General features: G+C 39.4%; 1 protein-coding gene across 1 annotated transcript in view; it reads left to right on the top strand.

The window, feature by feature from the left end:
* Positions 1-27,983, top strand: part of IL31RA (interleukin 31 receptor A) — a 74,120-nt gene that overhangs the window by 4,388 nt on the left and 41,749 nt on the right. The window contains exons 2-4 of the mRNA XM_019983134.2: positions 16,849-16,926; positions 22,927-23,044; positions 24,234-24,403. Of these exons, the coding sequence (XP_019838693.2) occupies positions 16,872-16,926; positions 22,927-23,044; positions 24,234-24,403 (343 nt within the window). The 5' untranslated portion in view covers positions 16,849-16,871. The remainder of the gene's footprint in view (positions 1-16,848; positions 16,927-22,926; positions 23,045-24,233; positions 24,404-27,983) is intronic.

Raw genomic sequence — 27,983 nt, 5'->3', positions numbered from 1 at the left:
ATTATTTGTTATTGCCAGATTAAAAATTTTGGCCATTTACTGTGGTTTTAATTTACGTTTACCTGATGGTTAGTGATGTTGAGCACCTTTTCATGTGCCTGTTGGTCATTTGTTTTATTGTTTCTTCATCTGTTTACATGTCTACCCAATCACAGTCTTGGCAGCAATACACCTCGGAGTCATACAAGGGGGTGGAGAAGAGATGGAATCAAGGGTTGGGGTGTTATCTTACTGCTTCATGATGGCACCAAGAGTTGTGAACTGGTATATTGTTAGCCTTTTGAGTCACTGATTTTATCTACTAGGATGACACTAGCTGCTTTTTAGAAACCCCCAGAACTTCAGTGACTTAACAAGATGGAGATAGGTTTTTGCTCGCCTAACTGTCCAGGGAGGGTGCTCCTGCAAGGTAGGTATTTAGGACTCCAGGCTGCTTCTGTCGTGTGCCTCTACTATCTTTGGTACATGGTTTCCAAGGACTTTATGCTTCTCTTCATCAAGCCAGGAAAAGGGAAAGAGTGGGGCCAGGGGAGGGCAGAGGTGGACAAGAGAAGATGTTTATGAACTAGGCAAAGAAATGGCATATAGGTCTCCTTTCCTATTCCGCCATTGAGAACTTAGTCACATCTAACTGTAAGGAGGCTAGCAAGTGGCAGAGTGGGGCTTTGAACCCAGATATTCTGGCCCAAAAGTCTGTTTGCTGAACCTCCAGTCTAGCCCATCTCCAGCTGCTGTGTGTATGCTCAGTTGCTCAGTCGTGTCTAACTGCGATCCTGTGGACTGTAGCCCACCAGGTTCTTCTGTCCATGGAATTTTCCAGGCAAGAATACTGGAGTGGGGTGCTGTTTTCTACTTCAGGGGGTCTTCCTAACTCAGGGGTCAAAACCACGTCTCTTGAGTCTCCTGCATTTGCAGGGTATTCTTTACTGCTGCCTCGCTGGTACGGGAGAGACATATGTGATCAGTATATCCCAAATATGATTTCAGTATATAATCAGTATAAAAATTGAGGTATTTAAAATTTTTGTACTGAATGTTTGAAATCCAATATGTATTTTTATAATTGCTTCATATCTCAATTTGGAAGCTGTTTTCATTGGAAATACTTAGTGTTTAGATTTTATAAACTATGATTTTTCCTGTGGTCATGTATGGATGTGAGAGTTGGACTGTGAAGAAGGCTGAGCGCCGAAGAATTGATGCTTTTGAACTGTGGTGTTGGAGACAACTCTTGAGAGTCCCTTGGACTGCAAGGAGATCCAACCAGTCCATTCTGAAGGAGATCAGCCCTGGGATTTCTTTGGAAGGAATGATGCTAAAGCTGAAACTCCAGTACTTTGGCCACCTCATGCGAAGAGTTGACTCATTGGAAAAGACTCTGATGCTGGGAGGGATTGGGGGCAAGAGGAGAAGGGGATGACAGGATGAGATGGCTGGATGGCATGGCTGACTTGATGGACGTGAGTCTGAGTGAACTCCGGGAGTCGATGATGGACAGGGAGGCCTGGTGTGCTGCGATTCATGGGGTCACAAAGAGTCGGACATGACTGAGCGACTGATCTGATCTGACTGAATATAGTAAATTATGATTTACATACCCAGTATAGATTCACATACTCAAGTTGTTTCGGATATACTTAAGTTTCCCAATAGCCAAATCAAGTCTCCAGCTTTAGATTGAGTAAAATAAAATTTTAAAAACTCAATTTCTCAGTTGTACTAACTGTGTTTCAAGTGCTCAGTAGCCACATGTGGTTAGTGGCTAAAACTCTTTTAGCAACAGTGCAATTCTAAAGTCTAGACTAAATTCAGACTGTAAGCTCTAGGAAGGCAGACTTCAGCCTGGCACTGAGAAAGTGCTAAAGAAATATTTATGGTTTGAAAATAATGTCATCCTATTCTGAAGTTGGTAAGAGTTGAAAGTGAGGTTTAATAAATAATTTAATTGAGTAGCTGGGAGGAAGCCAGACTTCCAAAGCCAAGTTTTGTCTCAAAAATTTAATTATTCTTAATAAGCATTTAGTGTATGCTTATTATATATAAATATAGCATTTATTTTTATTTATATATTCATTATATAATATACATGTTTTTAAATATATATTTTATATATTATACATAATATATTTTAATTATATATAATATATAAATATATATTCCCTTCTGGAGAAGGGAATGGCAATCCACTCCAGTATTCTTGCCTGGAGAATTCCATAGACAGAGAAGCCTGGTGGGCTACAGTCAGTGGGGTCTCAAAGAGTCAGACATGACTGAGTGACTAACATAAATACAGCATTTATTTATATATAGCATTTATTATTATTAAATATAGCATTTATACGTGCAGTGATTTAGGCTATAATGGCTATACATTTTTGGAGGATGTCTTTTTCTACTCCACTGGCTGGCAGCTCTGGTCAAATTGCATATTAATAGGCACATAGTGGATTAGCTAAACAAATATGGAGGAAAATTTTCAAAGTTGATTTTTCTGCAATTCATTGGTTTGAATTTGGGGAATAGAAACTAAAGGAAAATGAGGTTAAAACAAGGTTCAAATTCTGAAAAATCATACATCCTATTTCATGTTGCTCTGCAGAGGAAACTATTTTGTTGTGTTACAGAGGCATACACATGTAATTTAACAACAACAACAAAAAATGTTTTTTGAAAAAAAAAACATGAAAAAAGAACTATATTCTTTGAGAATAGGAGTTTTATATATTAACATCCATATGTTTTTCCCACTAATTATCCAGACTTTACTAGTTCAGTGCTCTACTCAAGTCACACTTCTTTTGCAAAATCTTCCTTGGTTACTGTACTTAATAGTGCTTCCTCCCATCCCATAACTCATAGACTCAAATATTTTGTTATCCAAATATATATATACAGTGTTGTGAATTGTTTCTTATTTGACTCACGTCATGTCATGTCTAGCTATCTCAACTCAGTCATCTCAGTATTTAACAAGTAACAGTTGCTCAACATGTGCTTGAGTACACCCAAAAATGACAAATGGAAATCCTGACTGACAGACTTCTTAAGAACCTCTGACTGTTCTCATGCTTTGAGTTCAAATTGCTTTTCTGCATTCTGCTTGACTTGAATAGTGAGAACAGTTCAGCTGAGCTGGAGAGAGCTAACTGCCCAGTGTTGGAGTACTGCATTAAACAGGTCAAAATGAAAGTGAGTCAAGTCTTTAACCACTTATGGCATTTGTATAGACAGGGGTCTGAACTAAAAGACTCCCTCTGTTCCACTTCTTCCTGTGGAATGGCCTCCTTGTTGAGGGTCGGATGGATCAGCACAGATGTTGGGGGTTGTCTCACTGTTTAGGGAGCCCTGAACAAAAGGCAACTGCAGACTTATGGACCCAGAGGCTGGGAAAAAGAAGAAGGAAAGGCTAGGAGTGGGAAAGTACAGAGTCAGGGTCTAGAAAATTGTCTTCTAGTTTTTTCCCATAAGAAGACTTCCAAATAGAGGTGCCTGGGCCAGAAATGCAGATGTGTATAACAACACCACCATCCAGGGGGACCTGAATCCTTGTCTGCAACAACTTTCAGAGATGGTAATGCATTGTGTTTTGATTTTGTATCAAATCTGATATGGGGAGGAAACCTTTGATGTGAAGTCCACCAAGGAAAGTCTTTGTAATTGCTTATGGTCAGGCCTAAAAAATTGGTGTTTTCTTGGCTGGGACATGGACTTCTTATTTATGAAATCTGTCCTCAGGACCTCAAACTACCCTTATCTCTCTAGGGTGGACATTTCCCAACATTTTAATATCTTTGAAATCAAGATGTATTTTATAATTGATGTCATCCAGATAACAGTTGTGATCTAATTGATGCTTTGGGATAAAAATCCAAAAAGTACCAGCATACTTAGCCCTAAAAAGGAATGAATTTGAGTCAGTTGTAGTGAAGTGGGTGAAATTAGAGTGAAGTCAGAAAGAGAAAAACAAATGTCATTTATTAGTTCATGGAATCTAGAAAAAAGGCACGGAAGAACTTACTTGCAGGGAAGGAATGGAGCACAGAGCTAGAGAATGGACTGTGGCCATGGGGAAAGTAAGGGTGGGAAGAATTGAGAAAGTAGTGTTGACATATATACACTATCAAATAGTGAGAAGTTACTGGATAGCACAGAAAGCCCAGCCTGGCACTCTGTGATGACCTAGAGGAGTGAGATGCGGGAAGGGAGGGAAATATATATGTGTGTGTATGGTTTGTGTATGTGGTTTAGTCACTAAGTTGTGCCTGACTCTTGTGACCCCATGGACTGTAGGCTCCTCTGTCAATGGGATTTTTCAGTCAAGAATACTGGAGTGGGTTGCCATTTCCTTCTCCAGGGGATCTTCCCAACTTAGGGATCGAACCCGAGTTTCCTGTGTTGCAGGTGGTCTCCTGCATTGCAGGCAGATTCTTTATCGACTGAGCCACCAGGGAAGCCCATGTATTTGTGTGTGTGTGTGTATCAGTTCAGTTCAGTCGCTCAGTTGTGTCCGACTCTTTGTGACCCCATGAATCGCAGCACGCCAGGCCTCCCTGTCCATCACAAACTCCTGGAGTTCACTCAAACTCACGTGCATCGAGTCAGTGATGCCATCAGCCATCTCATCCTCTGTCGTCCCCTTCTCCTCTTGCCCCCAATCCCTCCCATCATCAGAGTCTTTTCCAATGAGTCAACTCTTCATATGAGGTGGCCAAAGTACTGGAGTTTCAGCTTTAGCATCATTCCTTCCAAAGAAATCCCAGGGCTGATTTCCTTCAGAATGACCTTTTCACATCATTGTTTGGCAGAAACCAGCACAACATTGTAAAGCAATTTTCTTCCAATTAAAAAATAAAAGTACTAGCAGATGGAGAGCAAGAAAGCCAAGAAGGAGAATGTGGAGCTCACCTCCCCTGATGAACACATAAAAATACATCTACAGGTGAAGCAATTCTCACAGAAAAACTGGAGACTGGCAGACATATAACCAAGGCTGTTAGATCCAAACTGAGTTGCATAGGAAGGGAAGAGAAGTGGTCAGGTCAGGACCTTTGCCCCTGGGAGAAAGCACAAAAGAGGAGCAGGATTCTGTGGGCTTGGAGAGCCTCCCTGATGAGGAAACAGTTTGAACCATACATTGGGTGTCTCAATCCCGGGGTCTGACACGGAAAAGACAAGTCCCTTTAGTTGGTGTGAAAATCAGTGAAACTAACAACTGTTAGGAACCTAGGCTTCATTTATGAAGAACATGCACGTGCTTGCTTACTCCTGAAACAAGGCAGAGGATGCAGATTGAGGCTGCCTGGAACTTAGTCTGGTTTCCCTCAACCACCCCAGTGCATTCCTCAGTCCATGCCAAGCACCCAAGCACCAAAGAATCCAGAACATTAGTAATAAGAATGCTGACTGAACTAAGGAAAAGAATAGATGGACACAATTTTAATAAGGAACTAGAAAATGAATAAAAGAGCCAGTCAGAACTGAAGAATACAGTAGCAAATGAAAAACACACTTGAAGGAGTAAACAGCAGACCAAGGATACAGAAGAACACAAGTGATCCAGAAGACAGAATAAGGGAAATCATGCAATCAGAACAGGAAAAAAAGGGTGGTTCAGGTGGTGAAGAGTCCACCCACAGTGCAGGAGACTCAGGTTCGATCCCTGGGGAAGGAAATAGCTACCCACTCCAGTATTCTTGCCTAGAGAATTCCACAGACAGAGGAGCCTGGGGGGCTACAGTCCATGGGGTTGCATAGACTCGGGCACGACTGAACAACACACACACACATACAAGAAAACAGAAGAACACAAGTGATCTGGAAGACAGCATAAGGGAAATCACCAAGCAGAACAGGAAAAAGAAAAAAAAAGGGAACAATTAGGGGACCTGTTGGAAAATAGCAAGTATACTAATATTCACATTATGGGCATCCTAGAAGAAGAGAGAGAAAAATGTGTTGAAAATGTAATTTGACTCAATTGTGGCTTAAAAATGTCTGAATCTGGAGAAGGAAACAGATATCTAGGTATGAGAGTCACAGTGAGTTCCCTAAAATTTATGAACTCAAAGAGACCCATACCAAGATATAATTAAAATAGCAAAATTTAGAATTTTAAAGGCAGCAAGAACAGACTCATGTAAAAGGGAATTCCCATGGTCATCAGCTGATTCTTCTGCAGAAACTTTGTAAGCCAGAATGAAGTGGCATGGTTTATTTAAAGTATTAAAAGGGGAAAACCCTACAATTTAGGATAATCTGCCTGGCAAGATTATAATTCAGAGTTGGAGGAGAAATAACTTCTCAGACAAGTAAAAGTGAAAAGAATTCATCAATGCCACACCAACCCTAAAAGAAATGTTAAAGGATTTTCTATAGGTGGAAAGAAAAGGCTGCAAGAAGAACTTATAGGCAAGGAAAAATCCAATTAATAAAGGCAAATATATAGTAAAGATTGTGAATCAACCACTTAAGTAAGCTTGTGTAAAGATTAAAGATTTAATTAAAGAATTAAATTCTAAAATCAACCATAACTATAATAAACAGTTAAGGGATAAACATGAAGATGTAAAATATGACATCAGAAATACAAAAATGCAGGGGAGAGGAGTAAAAAAATGTAAATCTTTTAGAATGTGTATGAACTAAATGACTACCAGTTTAAAACAATAGATACAGGCCAACATATGTGAACCCCATGGAAACTACAAATCAAAAACCTACAATAGATATGCAAAAACGAGAGAGAAAAGGACGTAAGCATACCGCTGAAGCAATCAAACCATGAGAAAAGAATCTAAAGGAAGAAGAAAACAGAATAACTGCAAAAACAACCAGAAAACAAGTAACAAAGTCGCAGTAAGTGTATTTAAATGTCAATAGACCAAATGCTCCAATCAAAAGACAGGGTGTCTAATTGGATAAAAAATAAGACCCCAAAGCTAAAGACACACATGGAATGAAAGTGAGGTGATGGAAAAGAATACTTCCTGAAAATAAAAATAGCAAGAAAGCTGGGGTAGCAATACTCATATAAAACAAAATAGGCTTTAAAACAAAGACTGTAACAAAAGACAAGGCCATTATATAATAATAAAAGGATCAATACAATAAGAGGATATAACATTTGTTAATGTGTGTGTACCTTATATAGGAGCATCTAAATATATAAAGCAAATATTAACAGACATAAAGGGAGAAATTGACATTGATAATAGGTGACTTTAACACCCCCATTTACACTGGTGGACAGATCATCTAGACAGAAAATAAGGAAACAGTAGTATTAAATGATACATTAGATCAGTTGTGCTGAATAGATATGTATAGGACATTCCATCCAAAACCAGCAGAATACACATTCTTTTCAAGTGTATATAGAACATTCTCTAGGGTAGATCATATGCTAGGCCACAAGTTTCAACAAATTTAAGAGGATAGAAATTACATCAAGCATCATTTTTGACCACAATAGTATGAAACTAGAAATCAACTGCATTTTAAAAAATGGGGGAAAAAACCCGAACACATAGAGACTAAACAATAAGCTACTAAAAAACCAGTAGCTTAAAAAACCAGAGTCAACAAAGAAATAAAAAAGGAAATCAGAAATTACCTTGAGACAAAAATACAACTTTCCAAAATCTATGAAAGTGAAAGTGTTAGTCGCTCAGTCACTTCCCACTCTTTGCAACCCCATGGACTGTAGCCCACCAGGCTCCTCTGTCCATACAGTTCTCCAGGCAAGAATACTGGAATGGGTAACCATTCCCTTCTGAAGGGATCTTCCCAACCCAGGGACCGAACCCAAGTCTCTTGAATTGCAGGCAGATTCTTTACCACCTGAGTCACCAGAGAAGCCCAAAATCTATGGGACACAGCAAAAACATCCAGAAGAGAAGTTTATAGCAATGCAGACCAACCTCAGGAGACATGAAAAGTCTCAAACAACCTAACCTACTATCGATAGGAATTAGAAGAACAAAGCCTGAAGTCAGTAGAAGGAAGAAATAGTAAAGATCAATCAGGAAATGAAATAGAGCCCCCCTAAAGGAAAAAACCAATAGAAAAGATTGATGAAGGTATGAATTGTTTTTTGAAGAAATGAAAAACAGAATTGATTAGGCTTTAGCCAGTTGCCATGTCAGGCTCTTAAACATCTCTACCAGAAATATGTTATTTTTATAATTTTTCCATTTACTTTCAATGTACTGCTAAAACGTTCCTTTCTCTTACTTTCTGGGATCCATTTCCCTTAGGGCACAATTAATGGCTCCTCTTTCCCATTTCCTGTAGCACTTTATACACACCTTTAACAGCACTTGCCACTTTGTTTTACAGTGCCTTGTTTATTCTTGCCTGGAGAATCACATGGACAGACGAGCCTGGTGGGCTACAGTCCACAGGGTCACACGGAGTCGGACACGACTGGAGCGACTTGGCACAGCACAGCACACAGCACCTTTGTTTATGAGTCTGTTTTCCCACCTAAGTTGTGAATTTTTCCTAGCTGGGACCTCTGCTTTCCTCACCTTTGTTTCCACACTCTCAAGCATAAGATCTGACACTGACTTTTGTTTGCGGAGTTGAGTTGAAAGGCTGGAATGTGTAGATTTCATCTCTCCTCCTCCAAACTCAATGTTACTTTCTCCCAGTGTATTAATTAGCCATTCTAGCCAGCACTGTCTCCTACTGTGCTCTGTCCCATGCTTTCTGTCATATGCTCAGATTGACTTTAGCCCCTATCAGTAAACTCCTGCTGCCATAGCTTCAGTGGTCCCTAAAAGTCCAAGTTGCCCTCTTCCTTCAGTTGACATTTATCTTCTCTGTTGCATGTGTTACTTGTGGTAATCATGTTTTATAAAGGCACCGTGGACACAGAGTTAGTGAACACTGAACACCTCTCCCTCATGGAAACGCAGGGTTCAGTTCCTGTGAACCTCTGCTCACGACATTCGTGCCAGATATTCAGCACATAACCAGGTTGTATATGTGTTTCCGTCTAAAGGCACCTAGTTCAGTGTATATTGTTGGTGCATCAACCTCGAAGTCACAGCCAACAGCAGTGTAACTCACACCTGAACAAAGCTTGTCTAACACACGTATGACCTTCTGCTTAGGACCACTAGACAGCACTTGAGCACTATGCTTGAGGGCCATTTTAAATGGCAAAATCGCCATCAGAAAGCACACGAAAATGTGAAAACGGTGGCACTGAACAGATCATGAAAAGAATGTTTGTATAGTACAAGAGCAGTGTTACTTATTCAACCTCCGCATGGAATGTATGCTTCTTGCCACTGCTCACGTCTGTGAATGACCATGACATAGCTCAAGTACTGATTTTGGGGACACAGTGAATTTTAGAGAGTTGGTGAATTTGCAAATATGAATCTATGGGTAATGAGGATGGATTGTGCCCCCGTAGTGTCTCATCTTCTGAAATTATGAGATTCACGCCACACATCTTGCTTCTTGGTGGCCTCCCTTTTAGGTGTTTTTAGGTTTCAACTCTCTCATGTTTCTTAATTCAGCTGCCACTTGACTCACTTCTCATACTCCAAAACTTTTTGACCTCTCTTATTGCCATGTTTTGTTGTCTCTTCTCCCATTTGTTATGTTTTGTGTGACTTTGTAGCTTTCCTCTACATTTACCATAATTTTCATGGAGTTATCTGATAGAGCAGAGAGAAATGTATATATCCAATCAACCATGGAGTCAGAATTTTATTGTATAGCATCATTAGTCAGGTGTTATATGTATAATAAGTTTACTAAGTATTTGTTGAATAAATTAAAGAACTGCTATTTTTATGCAAAAATTTACCTGTCTTAGAGAGTACATTAAAATGGGATTTTTTAGTACCTCATAGTTTACTAGGTAAAAAAAAAAACAAAAAACTTTCTCCTCCTTACTTTTGCTAAACTTTCCTACTTAGTAGAACATTGCCTAAGGAAGATGGGAAATAAATTTAAATTAAGACATATATGGGGACATCCCTGGTGGCACAGTGGATAGGAACACCACCAATGCAAGGACATGGGTTCGATCCATGGTCCAGAAAGATTCCACATACCTCAGAGCAATTCAGCCCATAAGCTGCAACTCCTGAGCCTGCCTGCTTCAACTACTGAAGCCCAAGCGCCTTTGCTCTGCAATAAGAGAAGCCACTGCAATGAGAAGGAGTAGCCCTGCAACAAGGAGTAGCCCCTTCTCATCACAACTGCAGAAAGCCCGTGCAGCAACAAAGTGCCAGCACAGCCATAAATGAATAAATAATATGTTTAAAAATTATTAAATAAAAAAACATTCAGCTGGAGAGCGTATCTTATTTTAAAGCTTAGGTTGAGTTTCTTTCCTTTTGCATAATAATTTTTTTCCATATAGAAGAGATTTCTTTATGATTTTGTCAATTACAAAAAGTTATAAAATTGTAATGCCTAAAGTGATCCCAGAAACCATCAGATTTAACCTTTGATTTATAGGATACTGAGAGTCAGGCTGTCTTGGTTCAGTTCCTGGCTCTACTATTTGCTTTGGACAAGTGTCTTTTTCTGGCCTCTGTGTCCTCATCTATAAGATGAGAGGAAAAATATTACTGATGTCATAGAATTGTTGTGAAGATTGAGATAATTTCAAGTTCGTCGTACTGTGACTGACACGTGGTAAGATCTCCATATATATTTAATTATCATATTAAGCCTCTTAATTAGTAATTTAGCTGGCTTCCAGCTCCCCAGTTTAGTATACTTAATATTGGGTTGGTCAAAACGTTTGTTTTTCTGCAATACTGGATGAAAAACCCAAATGAACTTTTTGGCCACCCCAACACATGCTTAGGAATTATAAATCTCTTTCCAAGTTAGCGACCATTATTTTCTCTCCATCTCCTTCTTTTAAAGATAATTGCATGATGATGTATTTCTGAAGCTAAACATACTCTTCGCATTTCACCCATTACAAATGCAGGTGGCATCTGTAAGGACTTCCTGTATAGAACATTTTAAGTTTAGTCATTCCTTTTAGTTGTTCATGGCACTTTCAGATGGCACTTTTTCCTGTAAAGTTGAGTGGTCGCACAGAAGCAGATTTTTTTAAAGTTACAATAATGCACTCCACTTCCCAGCATAAGTGGGTTAAGTGCCACCCTGGCTTGGGCTGGGCTTAAAAGCAAAGGAAAAGCCCTTGGACCAGAGAGGAAACACTTGCATAACTGTGTTGATAAATTACAAACCACGCTCCTTACTCTCACTTGTGCTGTGGAAGACAGAGCACCTTTGATGTGGATCTTTTTAAACAGCAGAACCTCTGTGGGATAGCACCCCACACAGGAAGGTGAGTATCAGGCCACAAAACCTGATAATGCAAAAACTTGCGATTTGGTCCCTTCTTCTATTATATGAGGGTTTATTTCTGCTTTCTTCAATAAAGTTGTTGGTCAGAACTCGCTGCATGACTTACTCTGTAGTTAGACTGGTTATTGATGGTACAAGGAATCTAATTTTCTGGCAGTAAATCTTTTTAAAATGCTGGCTCTAGGGTGGGAGATGGTGGAGGACAACGATCAGGGGCTGGGGAAAATATAGGAACGTTAAAGGTTTATCTTTCTGGGAACTTGAGGCTGTAGAAAATTAGACCTAGGAGATTCAGAAGAAAATCCCTGTGTGTAATGGCATTTTGTGGCAGGAGAACTGAGGGAGAGTAAATCACTAATAACTACTGATTGATTTTGATGGAAAGAATCTAGGCTTCAGAATAAGACAAGCATAGGTTTGAATCCGGCTATGGGGTCGCAATGAGTCGGACACAACTGAGCGACTGAACGGAAAAGGAAAGTGAAGTCACTTACAAACTATGGGAGTTTCGGACTGATTACGTGATACTGTGAGCCACAACATCCATATCTGTAAAGCAGGGGTAATAATACCAACTCTGCAGGGATTTTAGGAAATACAGATGTAATTTATGTAATGCAATTAGGACTTTGTAGACTCTTACTATTGCATCATACTTGTGTTTTTACCAGTCTTGCTGCTGGCAGTCTCAAAGTATTCATTGTGTGAAAGCAGCCTGAACCTCAAATGGGTTTATACTCTGAAACTGAATGCAGTTTCCTGAGAACTCTTTTTAAAAATAATTGAGATATAATTAACTTACTAGCTTCAGGTATACAACATACTGATTGAATATCTGTATGTAGTGTGACATGATCACCACATTAAGTCTAGTTAAGGTAACATATATGGTGGCACTAATGGTAAAGAACATGCCAGCCAGTGCAGGAGACGTAAGAGATGTGGGTTCTATCCCTAGGTTGGGAAGATCCCCTGGAGGAAAGTGTGGCAACCCAATATTCTTGCCTGGAGAATCCCGATGGATAGAGGAGCCTGACAGGCCCCAGTCCACAGAGTTGCAAAGAGTTGGCCACGACCGAGGCGGCTTAGCGTGCACACATATCACTATACATAGACAAAACTTTTCTCTTGTGATGAGAGCTTTTAAGGTCTACTGCCATGAAAGTGAAAGTTGCTCAGTCGTCTCCAACTCTTAGATACACCATGGACTACAGAGTCCATGGAATTCTCCAGGCCAGAATACTGGAGTGGGTAGCTGTTCCCGTCTCCAGGGGATCTTCCCAACCTAGGGATCGAACCCAGGTTTTCCACATTGCAGGCGGATTCTTTGCCAGCTGAGCCACAAGGGAAGTCCATACATAGTTACAAAACTTTTCTCTTGTGATGAGAGCTTTTAAGGTCTACTGGCCATAGCAACTTTCAAATACACAGTACAGTATTATTAACTAATATTAATATGTTAGTCACCATGCTGATAGCTCTTAATCTCATCTTGGATAAGGTACATAAGCATTTCCTCACCCAAAAAGAAAAGATACAGTTAGTTTACTAGGCTGAAATTGCCAATATTTGACTGTTTTAGACTTATGAAAATAGCAATTTTGTATAATTCAACCTAAAAGTATGTTGCTATCCCTAGAATTTACTTATTTGTCCATCCTTTAAAAACCCAATCCCATACTCTGCAAAGTTTCTGGCACAGAATGGGTATCAACACACATTAACTGAGTAAATGTATGAATGAATGAATGAAAGCAGGGTCATATAGCAATATATTTGTGTGCACGTGAAATCAGGTAAAACAGCCTCCAGGACACAGCCTTGAGTGGGAACTGAAGCTCCAAAGGACAGGCTGTGTGTGGGGTGGTGGAGGTGTTTGTGTGTGTGTAATGGGAGATTTCTAGAGAGTAAAACAGCCGTGCTATTGCTTCTGCTTGGGTGATAGGAGAGAGAATGTGGAGAGGAAGGGATAGTTTAACATCAGCTGGCAAGAGCCGTGTCTCTTCCTTTGTGTTCTTGTCTCCAGCTGCTGCTGTAGCCAGCAATAATTGGTTGGTTTCACTTCCAGTCATTGTACTCCTAACAGTAGCTACTACTTTAAAGATAAGACACTAAAAATTACTCAAGTGGCATCACTTTATGTTCTGAGTCCTTTGGTTGAGCATGGAATATTCATAGTGTTGTTTGAGAATTCCAGAGCTCCTGTTGTATTCAAATCAGGCACCACTAATGAGGTGTATATTTCTAGGAAGTGCCCCCTTAGTGGGGACAGTTATTCAAAGCTGCTGCATTTTAAAAGTTAGCGCTGATGAGTCAGGCAATGAAGGTAATAGTTTAATGGTTCTCCTGAAGAGCACAGGATAATCTTCGTGAATTTTCTATAGCCCACAGTCTTGCTGCACCCAGAATTGCTCAGATTTGGGGAGGCTGATTACCTCGTGTAAGACTTCATGAGGCTGGTATGTTAAACAAAGGAGGGTAGTCTTTTCTAATTACTAGAAGGCTTACATCCTTTGTTCAGGATCTGAGCTTCTGCTAAATTATTAATAATCAGAAACAGCTTCACAGAATCAGAGCGATCATGGAAATTTTGGGTTTTGAGATATCTTGCATCAAGGCTGTGGTGAAGTCTAATGATTGTCCTGGTATAGAGTACAGCTGACCCTTGAACAACATGGATTTTAACTGTGTGGGTCTACTTGTAAGTGGTCTTGTTTTCAATAGTAGATACTGTCGTACTCCACTGTTCATGATTGGTTGACTCCAAGGTTGTAGAACCTCAGATGGGGAGGAACTGTGTGTATGGACAGAAGGTATGTGAGTGGATTTCTGACTGTGTAGAGAGCCTATGCTCCTAACTTCGGCATTGCTCAAGGTCAGCTGTATGTCACTCCAGCAATGGAAAACTTCATAATTTCCTTCCATGGATGCTTAGTCACTCAGTTGTGTCTGACTCTTTGTGACCCCATGGACTGTAGCCCGCCAGGCTCCTCTGTCCATGGGATTCTCCAGGCAAGAATAGTGGAGTGGGTTGCCATTTCCTCCTCCAGGGGATCTTCCTGACCCAGGGATCGAAACTGCATCTCCCGTGTGGCTGGCAGATTCTTTACCACTGAGCCATCAGAGAAGCCCAATGAACACAGATGAACACTGCCAACTTTTTTTTCTGTGACCTCTCCTTTCATTCCCATAGTCTCCTTCCATTTAGGATACATTTAGTTGAATAAATTCCTGCAACTAAATGACAGTGTTAATTTTTCAGATCCAACTCTCTCGAGTTTACACCCAGGCTTCCTTGGAAGAAGTTTGGAGTAAACTCAAGTTCTTCAAACATTCTTGATTTACTCCCACAGTTAACTAGGGTCACTTCTGTGCACACATTTTGCTAGTTGAACTCTCAGTTGAACTTATTTCTAAGTTCCTGGGAGGTACCTCACATTTGTTCACTTTTACTACCAATAAGCAGTCATGAGTGGTGGTTCTCTGGTGTGTGAGGGGAAGTGGAAAAGGCACTGGAGGACAAACAGGTGTTAGGGCATTGTCATTCAACAAAGCTTATTGACTTTCCCCAGTCATGAGCTCTTTCCTCTCTTTGGACATTCTGTGCTCTCTCTGCACTATTGTAATTACAGCACTTACCAGGTGATATTTGCTATTACTATCCATGCTGTGTTGCTGCAAGTAGATTAGTGGTTCTCAACCCTTTGTTCTTCTACAGTTTTGTCCCTGGGTATAATTTAGTACTGTTAGTACTGCTGTTTTTTTGTTAAGGCTTTAAAAATTCACAAATAATAGGTGAGTATGCTCACTGTAAAGTAAAGAAGCAATAATTACAATTGATTAAAATATTTTAAGTTCAAAATATTCAATATTTAATATTGATAAGATTTTAAAATGCAAAACCCTGTATTGGAATAACAATATGAGCTTTAGCGCCTATAATTGTTTGTTTATTTAATCATTGAGACTGTCAGCATCATGTCTTTAATAATGTCTTCATGACTGGGCCTCCCTCCCTTTCCAGTATGCTTTTAAAACTTGTAAAGGCATGTTTTTTGGCTAAGAACTGGAGAAAATTAAGACAACATTGTGAATAGTTGGATGCTAAAAAGTGCTATTACTGGGAATTCCCTGGTGGTCCAGTGGTTAGGACTCCGAGCTTCCATTGCAGAGGGCATGGATTCTATCTCTGGTCAGAGGACTAAGATCCCACATGCTTCAAGGCCAAAAACTAAATAAATAAAATTCTATTCAAGGCCAAAAAAAAAAAATTCTTTTGCTGTTATAATTAATTTTCAAAGAACACATTTATTCTTCATTGAAAAATTTTAAAACTTCCTAAGTTTTATACTCATTTAAATCAAAATGGTTGTTTTGGGAGAGATTAGCCACAGCTCTTGAGTAACAGGCATTAACTATTGCTGTTATGTAACTAGTCTTTTATTGTTTCATAATGGTATTTCTATGGATCCAAGTTCTCACTCAGCTTTATTTTGCCTTAGGCACTTTCAGTTCGTTAGGTGTTTCAACTGGTTTGTGTGTGAGAAAATGTTATCCCTGTGGTTTTTGTCCAAAAAAGCGGCATTCAACTTTCCCTAAAATGATTCATTTTGCTGAAAACTCTCCTTTTCCCCCCATAATGATATGTCAGCTGAAAATGTAGCATCATGTATTTCTTTCTGAAAGCAAGGTATTGCCTTTACATTTGCTTTAATCCTTAGACTATCTCACCATCTCATCTGGGATGACGTGAGGAGCCAGCAGCCTTGTTATTCTAATTATTCCACAAACAATAGTGAATGTCTACCAGGTACCAGGCACTGCCTTCAACACTCAGGCTTCTCAGAGAGAGAAGCTGCACTCTTCAGAAGCTCCCTATCTGTAGAGAAGCCAGCGGGTAAACTACTAAAGACCATTCTGAATGCTGTGTGCACAGTACAGATGGCATGGAGGGTGGGTGGGGCACAGAGGCCGACTGGCGGGCTGAGTCCATCTGGGAGTTCAGGGAAGGTGCTTGGAGAAGGCTAGCTTTGAACTGAGTCTGGAAAGATGGATCACTTTGTCAGGAATAGGGAAGAAAGGACATTCTAGACAGAAGGAACCACATGGACAAAGCATGGAGATGTGAAATTGCATGGTGCTTTTGGAAAATTACGAGATGTCTTGTTTAGCTGGAGTGCTCAGGAACTGAGGCAGAGACTGGAGGACAGTACTGTTTTTCTGGAGTGTATTCTTGCTGGCTGGTGTACTTTTTGTATTATATAGTAGAATTAACTGTGGACAAAAAATTGACTGGGGTAATGGAATAATCACAGAGGGATCTATGTGATGCTAACCAAATAAATATAACAAAATAGAATGTAATTCAAAATATATAAAATAAAATACCTTTCCTCAAAATTCCCAGAATCTGTTTATCACTAGAAACAGAGCTGTTGAGGAGAGACAGGAAGCAAACTAACTCTTGACTGATGATATTTTCTGTTCTCTTTCCAGGCTCCCTGCATTATTTGGGAACAATGTGGGCCTGGACACTGTGGATGCTCCCTCTACTCTGCAGATTTGGCCTGGCAGGTAGGTCAGCCTGTGCCCTTTTATGGATTATGCGATTCTATTTGCCTTTTTTGAATAAGAGTTGTTAACTTGAGAACAAAGGGGCAGCTGGACATGGGCATTCATGGATGAACAGTGGGGGATTTGTGAGCTCCCTAAATTTGTGTGGGGTTGTATGCGTGTGTTGATGTATACTTATGCATGTGCAAGTTTGGCAAGATGATCTATCATATTTTCAAAGGGAGATATGACCCTTTGAAAGTCAAGATTCACTGTTTTAGAGTAATAGTAGGTGATTATCTTGGTCATTCCTGTGTGAAGTGTGCATTGGTTCATATAGGAAGCACACATAGAAACATATATACATTTTCACACTATTTGCCATAAATTCCAAGGGTATAAAGGGAAATGAAACAACATCACTACAATGATCCAACTCAAAACTATGGGCCTAATGGCCATATAATACCTTGTAGATCTAAGATGTTTTACTTAGATCACATATTATGTAAAGAAGATAAGACCAGATTAAAAGAAATGGTGATTGAGCACTGGGAATGTAGACAAGGCATGTAGTATAAATATCGGTCTGGTCAGGCTGCTATATAACAAAATACCACAGATTGGATAGCCTAAACAACAGAAGTTTATTTTCTCACAGTTTTGGAGACTGAAAGTCCAAGGTCGAAGTGTCTGCAGAGTTGATTTTCTCTGACACCTTTCTCCTTGACTTGTTGATGACCATCATCTTGCTGCCTCTTCATGTGGTCATCCCTCTGTGTATCTTAATCTCCTTTTATAAGGACACCAGTGAGATTGAATTAGGACACATTGTAAAGGCCCCATTTTAGTTAATACATCCTTATATGCCCTGTTTCCAAATGCAGTCACCTTCTGAGGCACAGCAGAGAGAGGGTAGGGCTTAAATATATGAGATTTGTGGGGAGGGACACAATTCAGCCCATAACGTCTCATAATCGGAGGTCACCCAGAAGGCAGTTGTGATCCAGAGATAAGGAGAATGTCTTCCAGACCTCTGGCATGGCCTGGCCCACCTTGCAGGTCCCTGGGGTTATACTTGTGACACTCCAGAGCTTTGTAGGCATTATAGGCAGGGAGGGCCGTGAGTCTCTGTCTCATTCAGTCTCTTTTGGCCATCTCAGAAATCCCCAATTGCTTCCAATTGTCCAATTTAAAGTTCTGCTTATAAGCATCATAACACCTTTCCCCTCAACTTGTCTTTTTCAGTCTTGTATCTCTGTCTTCTCTTACTACCTTTCATTAATACCATTTCCTGTATAACTGACTCTAGTTTCCATACTACTTCCCTTCTAGACAATTTTCCCCTTGGTCTCAGCCTTGCCCTTCTTTTACTTCAAGACACCGTTCACAACAAAATTTAACTTTGCAATGACACCAAAGTGTTATGAGCGTAGAGAGGAAGAAGGGAGATTGAGAAGATCTTTTTAATTTTGAAAAATGTTCTTTTTGCATATAGGAAATTCGCTGATAAGCAAGAACATTCTCCTGGTCCTTCTTAGAGAAAAGTTCTGAATATTGCTGCTTATTTCTAAAAATAGGGGAAATAGTTATTTCTAGAAATGTGGCAATATGTTTATATGCTTTTTCTTAACATGTGGAAGGATACATATGTGTGAGGGGCAAACGTAGCCTTTAGTCATCCACGTGCAAAAAAACATTCTGTTATAGTTTTAAATTTATATAAAAATTGTGAAGATAGTACAGAGAATTTTATATACCCTTTATCCAGTTTCCCTTATTGCTAATATTTTATAATAGCATCATATGCTTGCTGAAATAAAGAAAATGGTATTAACACATGACTATTAAGTACATTCCAGACTTTACTTGATTTCACCAGTTTTTCCTTAATGTTTTCTTTCTATTCTGGGATCCAATTCAGGGTAGCATATTGCACTGAATTGTCCTGTCTCCTTAGTCTCTTCTGGTGGATTACAACTCTTTAGTCTTCCCTTTTTTCTCATGACTGTGGCAGTCTTAAAGAGTTCTGTGAGTACTCTTGGGGTTTTATGAAAAATAGAACAGAGGTAAAATGCCCTCCATTGCTCTATCACAATTATATAATGTTTGTGACAGTCTTTTGATGAAGAGTTTATATTCTAATTAGAGGTAAGTTGAAGAAGACTTAAAATAGGCACACAAGTTGCCAGCAGGTAGGCAGGACAACAGATGTATAAGCCTTGCTACTCGCTGGCAGTTCTTTACATAAGTCAGGGCAGTTCAGATGTATGGGATCCACAAGAAAGCAAAACTGAAGCTATTTGTTGATCTGGTTTTCCTTTTTTATTCCAGTTCCCCTTGGCACCCTCATTTGTGATCAAACAAATCTACAATGCCCTGAGATCATATGCAGAGTTAGGATGTCATGAGAACATAACAAAGAGAAGAGGGAAAATTACTCTTAAATGAATTCCTCTCCCGAGTCCTAAAATCTTGGATTTTCAGACAAGCTATTTTTCACATGAGGCAGGGAAAGTTGTTTATGCAGTGAAAATAAACAAGCCCAAAATCTTAGTGCTTAAGACAACAAAGTCTATATGTCCATCACAGATAAGCAGGACCTAGGCTGATGGAGGCTGTACCAGCCTAAGACTCATTATCTCAACATGGATTTGCAGGGTGTGCAGGGCAGAGGGAGGAGAAAAAGGATAATAATGTAGCAGCGCTTTAGTCTCCTTTCATGTCAGGGGCCAAAGAAGTCACATTGCTATGCCCAATTTCAAGGAAGAAAGGAAATAAAATCTTCCCCTATGTCCAGGAAGGGGAAATACTGATGAGTACTGGAAATGTTCCTGGGCATTCATTTTATTTATCATAAATCTCTTCCGTAACACCAACATAGGGGATCAGAATATGCCACCTCAAAATATACCACTTTCGCATAAGGATTTATTTTGGAGTCAATTTATTATTTGGAGTCAAAAGAGAATCAACAGATGCAGAAGTGAAGTCTTTGTGGAACTTCTTTTATTTGTTTAAAAGAAGAAACTTCTTAAAAGTGAGGACTGCTATAAATCTCCTCTCCTGGAGGAGTTTTATGACCATGAGGAAGACAGAAAATCAGTGCCAGGATGGATCTGCACATGTAAACCCTGCTCCATTAGTGTCTCCCATATATTTACCTTTTCACAGTCTGCTACCCTTGAAAACCTAAGTTCATTTTCCTTTGTCCTGTCAGTTCTCTACAGATTTATTGGTTTTGTCTTAAGATGCTTTACCAGCCCAAGTTCTAACCACCCCTTTAAATGACTCTTTATTGAGTTTTTGCCTGTGTAATTTCACTGCATGCATTAATATAATATTTTTCTCTTGTGAATCTGTCTTTTGTCAGTCTGATTTTACAGGGCCCTGGCTGGAGAGCCTAGGAGAGTGAAAGGAAACAGAATTTTTTCCTTCTCTATACCAATATCAAGTGGCCTCTCCAAGAATATTTCTGTCTTGCCGTGTACCAAACAGTGAGAGTAAAACAAATGTTACTCCTTAAAAAAAGCTCAGGTGAAGAGGAAAATCATTTTTAGAACTACTTTCTCTTCTGATATCTGATAACACTGATGGTTCTGGTAACCAGAGGTTGGATTCCCCTCTGACTTATGGTTTTTATAGATATTAATCAAAGCTTCTGAAAGAGCTGAAGAGAGATATTCAAGGAAGCATAGTAAAGACCAGAGTTCACCATGGTTCGATGGGGATATGTTTAGATCCACAAGGATCTATTCCTGTGCTGTGCTATGCTAAGTCACCTCAGTCGTGTCCGAGGCTCCTCTGTCCATCTATTTCTACGCTGGTTTTTTGGGTGGCTGTCTTTGGAGTCAGCCTGTGCAAGGCAGACCGAGAATGAAGGTGGAAATAAAATGTGACTGTAGGGGGCCATAATGAGAAGAGTACAAAACTAAAGACTATTCTGAGTAGACAGGGAAAGACATCTTATTTCTTTGTTTTCCAGCCAATGATCAACTTTGATATCCTGCTAAGAGCTCATGTGCTGGTATGAGTGAAATGGAGGTGGAGGGCAGGCTAGCTTTGGATGACTATTTGTAAGGAAATTGGCCAGAGGACTAAAGACAGACCCACATGTATGCACAAACACACACAGCCAAGATCTCTGAGCCAGAGAGTGAGTCAGTCAGTGTAAAAGCAATGTCCCTGGGGACATTGTTGGCTAACCGTTTGCTCACCCTCTTAGAGGATTTTGCCTGTCCCACTGACAGTTGTGAAGTGTGTATCTGTTAGTATTCTGCTTGCTGTCCTGAGGAATCCTGAGGGAGTGTTTTCAAGCTGTGTGGGCTCTGAGGAATTACTGGGCTAATTGGCCTACCTTCTGATCTCCACTTACCATGTAGTAGTATTTGGTTCAGGTCAGTTAACTTTGGTCCTTTAAGCAGTTGGACTTGGAGATCACCAGCTTTTTCATGGTTTTCAACATGCAAGTAGCATAGATAGCAAGTCATTGACTTAACTGCTGACTAGTGGGTCTTGTCGGGATCAGGCTCATCTGAAGGACTCAGAGGAAGGCTTCTCAGAAAAGAGCTGGAAATGTGGCCATGACATGAAGGCCCCCTTGCTCTGCTTCACTCTTGTTTGTCTCTCCCAGGGGCTGCTTTACCTATGTGGACAATTCTCATTTCTTAGACCACAGTCTCCCACGTTGCAGGCAGGTTCTTTACCATCTGAATCACCAGGGAAACCCATGAGTGAATATACAAATCCCGAAACTCCCAAATCTAAGCAGTGAATACAACCCATTCTGAAACTGTTTGTTACTGACTTCCTATTAGAAGGTGTTACCTCTGGAAGAGTTGAAATGTATGCATTAGTCAGATATGCAGATATATTTTATAACATGCTTATTTTCTAGGAATAAGCTAATCAGTTTTCAAAAAGTCCCTGCTCCCCTGGAAAGCCAGGCAGGGCTGAGGAAGGGGACAGCACAGGCAGCACTTACATTTGTTAGCATTGTCTCTGTTTCTTCTGATTTATAGTGTTTTCCAGCTGATTCAGTCTCTCTGGGGTAACGGTGCACAGTTCCATAGTTTCTGCCTGTCCCCCTACTCCTGCCTAGGGTGGTGTCTGGGTATATGAGTGGGTTTACGTAACTTCAGAGTCCTGGTCTCCTAAATCTGTGTGAGCAAGTCTTTGTTTCCCTCTGGACGTTCTGCTGGGGTCTTATCCCTTCTCTGCTATCTGCTGCCGGGCAGCCAGCTTTGCATGGGCTTTGGGGTATCATTGCCAAACCCACTCCTGAAGTTCATGCCCCAGCTGTTTGCCTGTGGTTGACATCCCCCTGTGCACAGAAGCCTCTTCATCTGAATCCCAGCCCTGATTTACAGCTATATCACCCTGAACGTGCCTGATCTCTTCTGAATCCCAGGCCTGGACCAACCCTACACATCTACACCCGCCCACAGTTCCTCACCCTGAGATACTGGGGACTTCTGAATCCCTGCCTGCTACTCTCACCTGTTCAGAGCTTTTGTGAAGATCTTCCCCAGCCCTCTCTCCGCAGTGCTAGGACTTCCATATCATGCTGGAGTTGGTGCTGAGTGGTACATGAGGCTCCGACTAGACTTGCTATGCCTGGTGAAATAGGCCACCAGCCCAAACGACCTTGGTTCTTCAGACTCACGCATGTTTGTACTGTTGCACCAAGAACTGACATCCGAGTTCTTTGCTCCGTCTTATTTTCACTACCCTGCTCCAATATTTTACTTGCTACAAGTCATGGACTTCTTACTTCTTATCTGGTAGGAACTTCCTTGAATAAAAATATAAGAAGTGTTTTTTAAGTCAAAATCTAGCTGTTTAAAGGGAGTAACTGCAGAGATGGAGTTAGATTCTTTCCATGGCCCTGATAAGGAGAACCTATTATACCTAGTAACTTACCAAGAAATTCAGCTTTCGATTAATCTGTTTTCATCAAACTCGTTAATGCTGGCAATGTTTATCATGCACTAAAATTATTGTGTTTGTGTATTTTTCTAGACCTGCCAGCTAAGCCTGAGAACATTTCTTGCGTCTTCTACTATACGAAAAATTTTACTTGCACCTGGAGTCCAGAGAAAGAAGCTAATTCTATATCATACACAGTCAGGAGAACTTTGTGAGTACGGGAGCTTGTGTGCCGTCAGGGAGAGTAAGGGGAGGAGGCAGAGGCTCCCACTTTAACTCATGACTCAAGTCACTTAGACAGTAAAATGTTTTCTCAATTATAGCTTCTAGATAACCATTATTTGTATCCAGTGGCTGGGGTGATGTAAATATGGTTATTTGCAACCATACTGATAGGATCTACAGCTAAGAGGGTGGGAGGATGCTTGTATAACCATGACACAACATTACCCTGTAGGCCATTTTTGCACTCTATGATAACCATGGAAAATGCTGAGATCCTTTCTGCTTTCAAAATTCCATGATTCTATATTTCTGTATGTTCAGTCTCTGCTCCCTCACCCCTGCCTTTGCAAATCCTTACACAGTGGGCCCCCTCTTCTGGTCTCAGCCTGTTTCATCTCCCACATAGTCCCCAGAGGACTCTAGCAATACCCACCTACTTGATTCCTACCAATATGTGTAGCTGTTTTCATTAAGTTACAGCTTGATAGGGTTTAAGTTATCTATCTAAGAAAATAATTGTAATGAGTTTTCTGAAAACATTGTACACCAATGGCAAAAAATTAAATCTGAAAAATATGAAGAATATAAAAAATCACCCCAAATCCCACCACCAAAGGTAACAATTTTTAATATTTTGATGAAGACCTTTCTAGACACCTTTAAGAAGAGTTATATAAACATGTAATTTCATATTAATGTAATCATTATTTACATAATATGCATCTTGCTTTTTTTCACCATTAATAGAGTACCAGGCATCTTTCCATATCAATAAATATAGTTGTATTAAAAACTATCATTTTAAATTCTATTTATGTATCTACTGTAATTTATTTAACAAATTCTTTTTATTTTTTTCTTTTAAGAATAAGTTCTCAAGGTTAGAATCTGAGATTTTCAAGAGCCTATTCATTATTTCTTACCAATAGGAAATGCATTATATGAGTGTAACTTCTGATGGACTTACAGGGTTCCCAGGGAGGTCTCCATGGTAACTTTTCCCTCTCCTTGAAGGTGAGGAAGGAATCTGGAGAGATAAACATCAATTTCTGGACTATACAGTTCTCAAGAGAGACCCAGAAGGAAGCTACCAAATACATGCTTAACATATTAAATATGCTTATGTTTCTAAACTGCTGTACTAAACTCATGCTGAATCATTTTTTCCTTCAAAGGTGTTATGTACGTGAAAATGATACTTGTAATTCTACAAGTAAAGCTGGTTCTTCATGCTCTTTTTATTCAAGTTTAACACCACCAGATATTTACATTATTCAAGTGGAGGCTAAAAATGCATATGGCATAATTAAATCTGATATAACATATTGGGACTTAACTACCATAAGTAAGTGTCACTTTATATTCTTATGAACTTTTTAATTAAAATATACCCTCTTCTTCTGTTTTTTAAAAGAGATATCTGTAAACTCAAAAGTAGATTCACATCTCAAGCACATAGGTGTATGTTATAGATATATGGAAAATTTGTCTTCTTTTGAAGAAGGAAAAGAGAGGTAGGGCCAGAGGGAAGAAGAAAGGAAGGAAGGAGGGACCTGACCCCCAAAAAAAAAAAATTAATGAGAAACATTTTGCTGGTCCTTGATTTTCTCTTGCAGTTTGTACTATCAATTATATTAGAAGAAACAGTATATTATTGCTCCTGTAGGAGAAAGTAAAACTCTTATTTTTAAAAATATCTCACTGATTGTTGCTTTCAAATTCTTTTTCAAAGAGTCATTTTTACTATTTAATTTTAAAATAACATCGTTTGTGAGAATAATTCACATGTTATAAGATTCACCTTTTTTGTTAATTTATTTATTTTTAACTGGAGGATAATTGCTTTACAATATAGTTTTTGTTTCTGTTTGTCTCTTGAACCTCCATCCCATCTCCCACCCCATAGATTCACCTTTTAAAAATGACAATTCACCAGTTTTTAAAAATCATATTCACAAAGTTATACAAATATCACCAGGATCTAGTTCCAGAAACTTTTCATCACCCCTCAAAGAAACTTCATGCCCATTAGCAGAAATCCTTAATTCTACCTTCCCCTTGGTCTCTGGCAGTCACTAATCTATTTTTCTGTCTTTATGGATTTACTTATTTCTGAAAATTCATATAAATGTAATGATACAGTATAGTCCTTGTATCTTATTTCTTTCACAGCATAATGTTTTCAAGGTTCAATCCATCTTGTAGCATTTATTCCTTTTTATAGCTGAATAATAATCCATCATAGGGACATATCACATTCTGTTTAACCACACATTGGTTGATAGACATTTTAGTTGTTTCCACTTTTTGGTTATGAATGCTGCAATTATGAATATTTGTGTACAAATTTTTGTGTGGATATAGGCTTCAGTTCTCTTAGATGTATACCTAATGAAATTGCTGGGTCATATAACTTAGTCTTTAACTTTTTGAGGAACTGCTGAATTTTACCAAAATGGCTGTACCATTTTACATCCCACCAGCAACTTATAAAGTTACCAGCTTCTCCATATCCTCTTCAACACTAGTTATTGCACTTTTTTTTTTTTATTATAACCATCCTAGTGGGTATTAGGGGACTTCCCTGGTGGGTATTACATCATACTTCACTGTTCTGATTTGCACTTACCAAATGATTAATGGTATTGAGCATCTTTTCATGTGCTAACTGGCCATTTGTACATCTTCTCTGGAAAAATGTTAATCCATAACCTTTGCCGATTTTACAAATATGTTGTCTTTTTATTATTCAATTTTAAGAGTTCTTTTTGTGAGGGGCTGTAGGGATCAAACCTAAGCCCCTTGCAGTGGAAGAGTGAGTCTTAATTACTTGATTGCCAGGGAAGTTCGAGTTCTTTATATATTCTGGGTATCAGCTCCTTATAAGATATGTTTTGCACATGTTTTCTTTCTTCCTCTGGGTTATGTTTTCAATTTCTTAATGATATCCTTTGAAACTAAAACATAATTTAATTTTGATGATTTTATTATAATTTATCTATTTTTTCCTTTATTGCTTGTGCTCAGGAGTCAGAACTAATAATCTAGTGCCAAACCTGAGGTCACAAAGATTTCTACTCTGTTTTCTTTTAAAGACCTTTATAGCTTTAGCTCTTACATTTAGTTCCATGATCCTTTCTGAGTTAATTTTTAAACAAAATAACAAACTTTGTATTCCTGAAATAAATCTCACATGGTTGTAAGTGTATAATCCTTTCTATATGTTGCTGAATTTGGATTGATAGTTTTTTTGTTGAGGAGTTTTTCTTCTATCTTCCTAGGGGATATTGGTCTCTTGCTTTCTTTTCTTGTGATATCTTTGTATATTTTTGGCATCATGGAAATATTGGCCTCACAGAATGAGTTGGAAAGTGTTTCCTGGTCCTGTTTTTTGAAAGGGTTACAGGGATCAAGACCATCCCCAAGAAAAAGAAATGCAAAAAAGCAAAATGGCTGTCTGAGGAGGTCTTACAAATAGCTGTGAAAAGAAGAGAAGCGAAAAGCAAAGAAGAAAAGGAAAGATATACTCATTTGAATACAGAGTTCCAAAGAATAGCAAGGAGAGATAAGAAAGCCTTCCTCAGTGATCAGTTCAAAGAAATAGAGGAAAACAATAGAATGGGAAAGTCTAGAGATCTCTTCAAGAAAATTAGGGCTATCAAGGGAACATTTCATGCAAAGATGGGCTCAATAAAGGACAGAAATGGTATGGACCTAATAGAAGCAGAAGATATTAAGAAGAGGTGGCAAGAATACACAGAAGAATTGTACAAAAAAGATCTTCATGACCCAGATAATCATGATGGTGTGATCACTCACCTAGAGCCAGACATCCTGGAATGTGAAGTCAAGTGAGCCTTAGAAAACATCACTATGAACAAAGCTAGTGGAGGTGATGGAATTCCAGTTTAACTATTTAAAATCCTAAAAGATGATGCTGTGAAAGTGCTGCACTCAACATGCCAGCAAATTTTGAAGACTCAGCAGTGGCCACAGGACTGGAAAAGGTCAGTTTTCATTCCAATCCCAAAGAAAGGTAATACCAAAGAATGCTCAAACTACTGCACAATTGCATTCATCTCACATGCTAGTAAAGTAATGCTCAAAATTCTCCAAGCCAGGCTTCAGCAATACGTGAACTGCGAACTTCCAGATGTTCAAGCTGGTTTTAGAAAAGGCAGAGGAACTGGAGATCAAATTGCTAACATCCGCTGGGTCATCGAAGAAGCAAGAGAGTTCCAGAAAAACTTTATTGACTATGCCAAAGCCTTTGACTGTGTGCATCACAATAAACTGTGGAAAATTCTGAAAGAGATGGGAATACCAGACCACCTGACCTGCCTCTTGAGAAACCTATATGCAGGTCAGGAAGCAACAGTTCAAACTGGACATGGAACAACAGACTGGTTCCAAATAGGAAAAGGAGTTCGTCAAGGCTGTATATTGTCACTCTGCTTATTTAACTTATATGCAGAGTACATCATGAGAAACACTGGGCTGGATGAAGCACAAGCTGGAATCAAGATTGCCGGGAGATATATCAATAACCTCAGGTATGCAGATGACACCACCCTTATGGCAGAAAGTGAAGAAGAACTAAAGAGCCTCTTGATGAAAGTGAAAGAGGAGAGTGAAAAAGGTGGCTTAAAGCTCAACACTCAGAAAACGAAGATTATGGCATCCCGTCCCATCACTTCATGCCAAATAGATGGGGGAACAGTGGAAACAGTGGCTGACTTTATTTTTTGGGCTCCAAAATCACTGCAGATGGTGATTGCTGCCAGGAAATTAAAAGATGCTTACTCCTTGGAAGGAAAGTTATGACCAACCTAGACAGATAGTAAAAAGCAGAGACATTACTTTGTCAACAAAGGTCCATCTAGTCAAGGCTATGGTTTTTCCAGTGGTCATGTATGGATGTGAGA

This window comes from Bos indicus, chromosome 20 (assembly GCF_029378745.1).
Source record: "Bos indicus isolate NIAB-ARS_2022 breed Sahiwal x Tharparkar chromosome 20, NIAB-ARS_B.indTharparkar_mat_pri_1.0, whole genome shotgun sequence".
NCBI lineage: Eukaryota > Metazoa > Chordata > Mammalia > Artiodactyla > Bovidae > Bos > Bos indicus.
The sequence above is the reverse complement of the archived record's forward strand: the minus strand, read 5'-3'. Positions and strand labels throughout refer to the sequence as shown.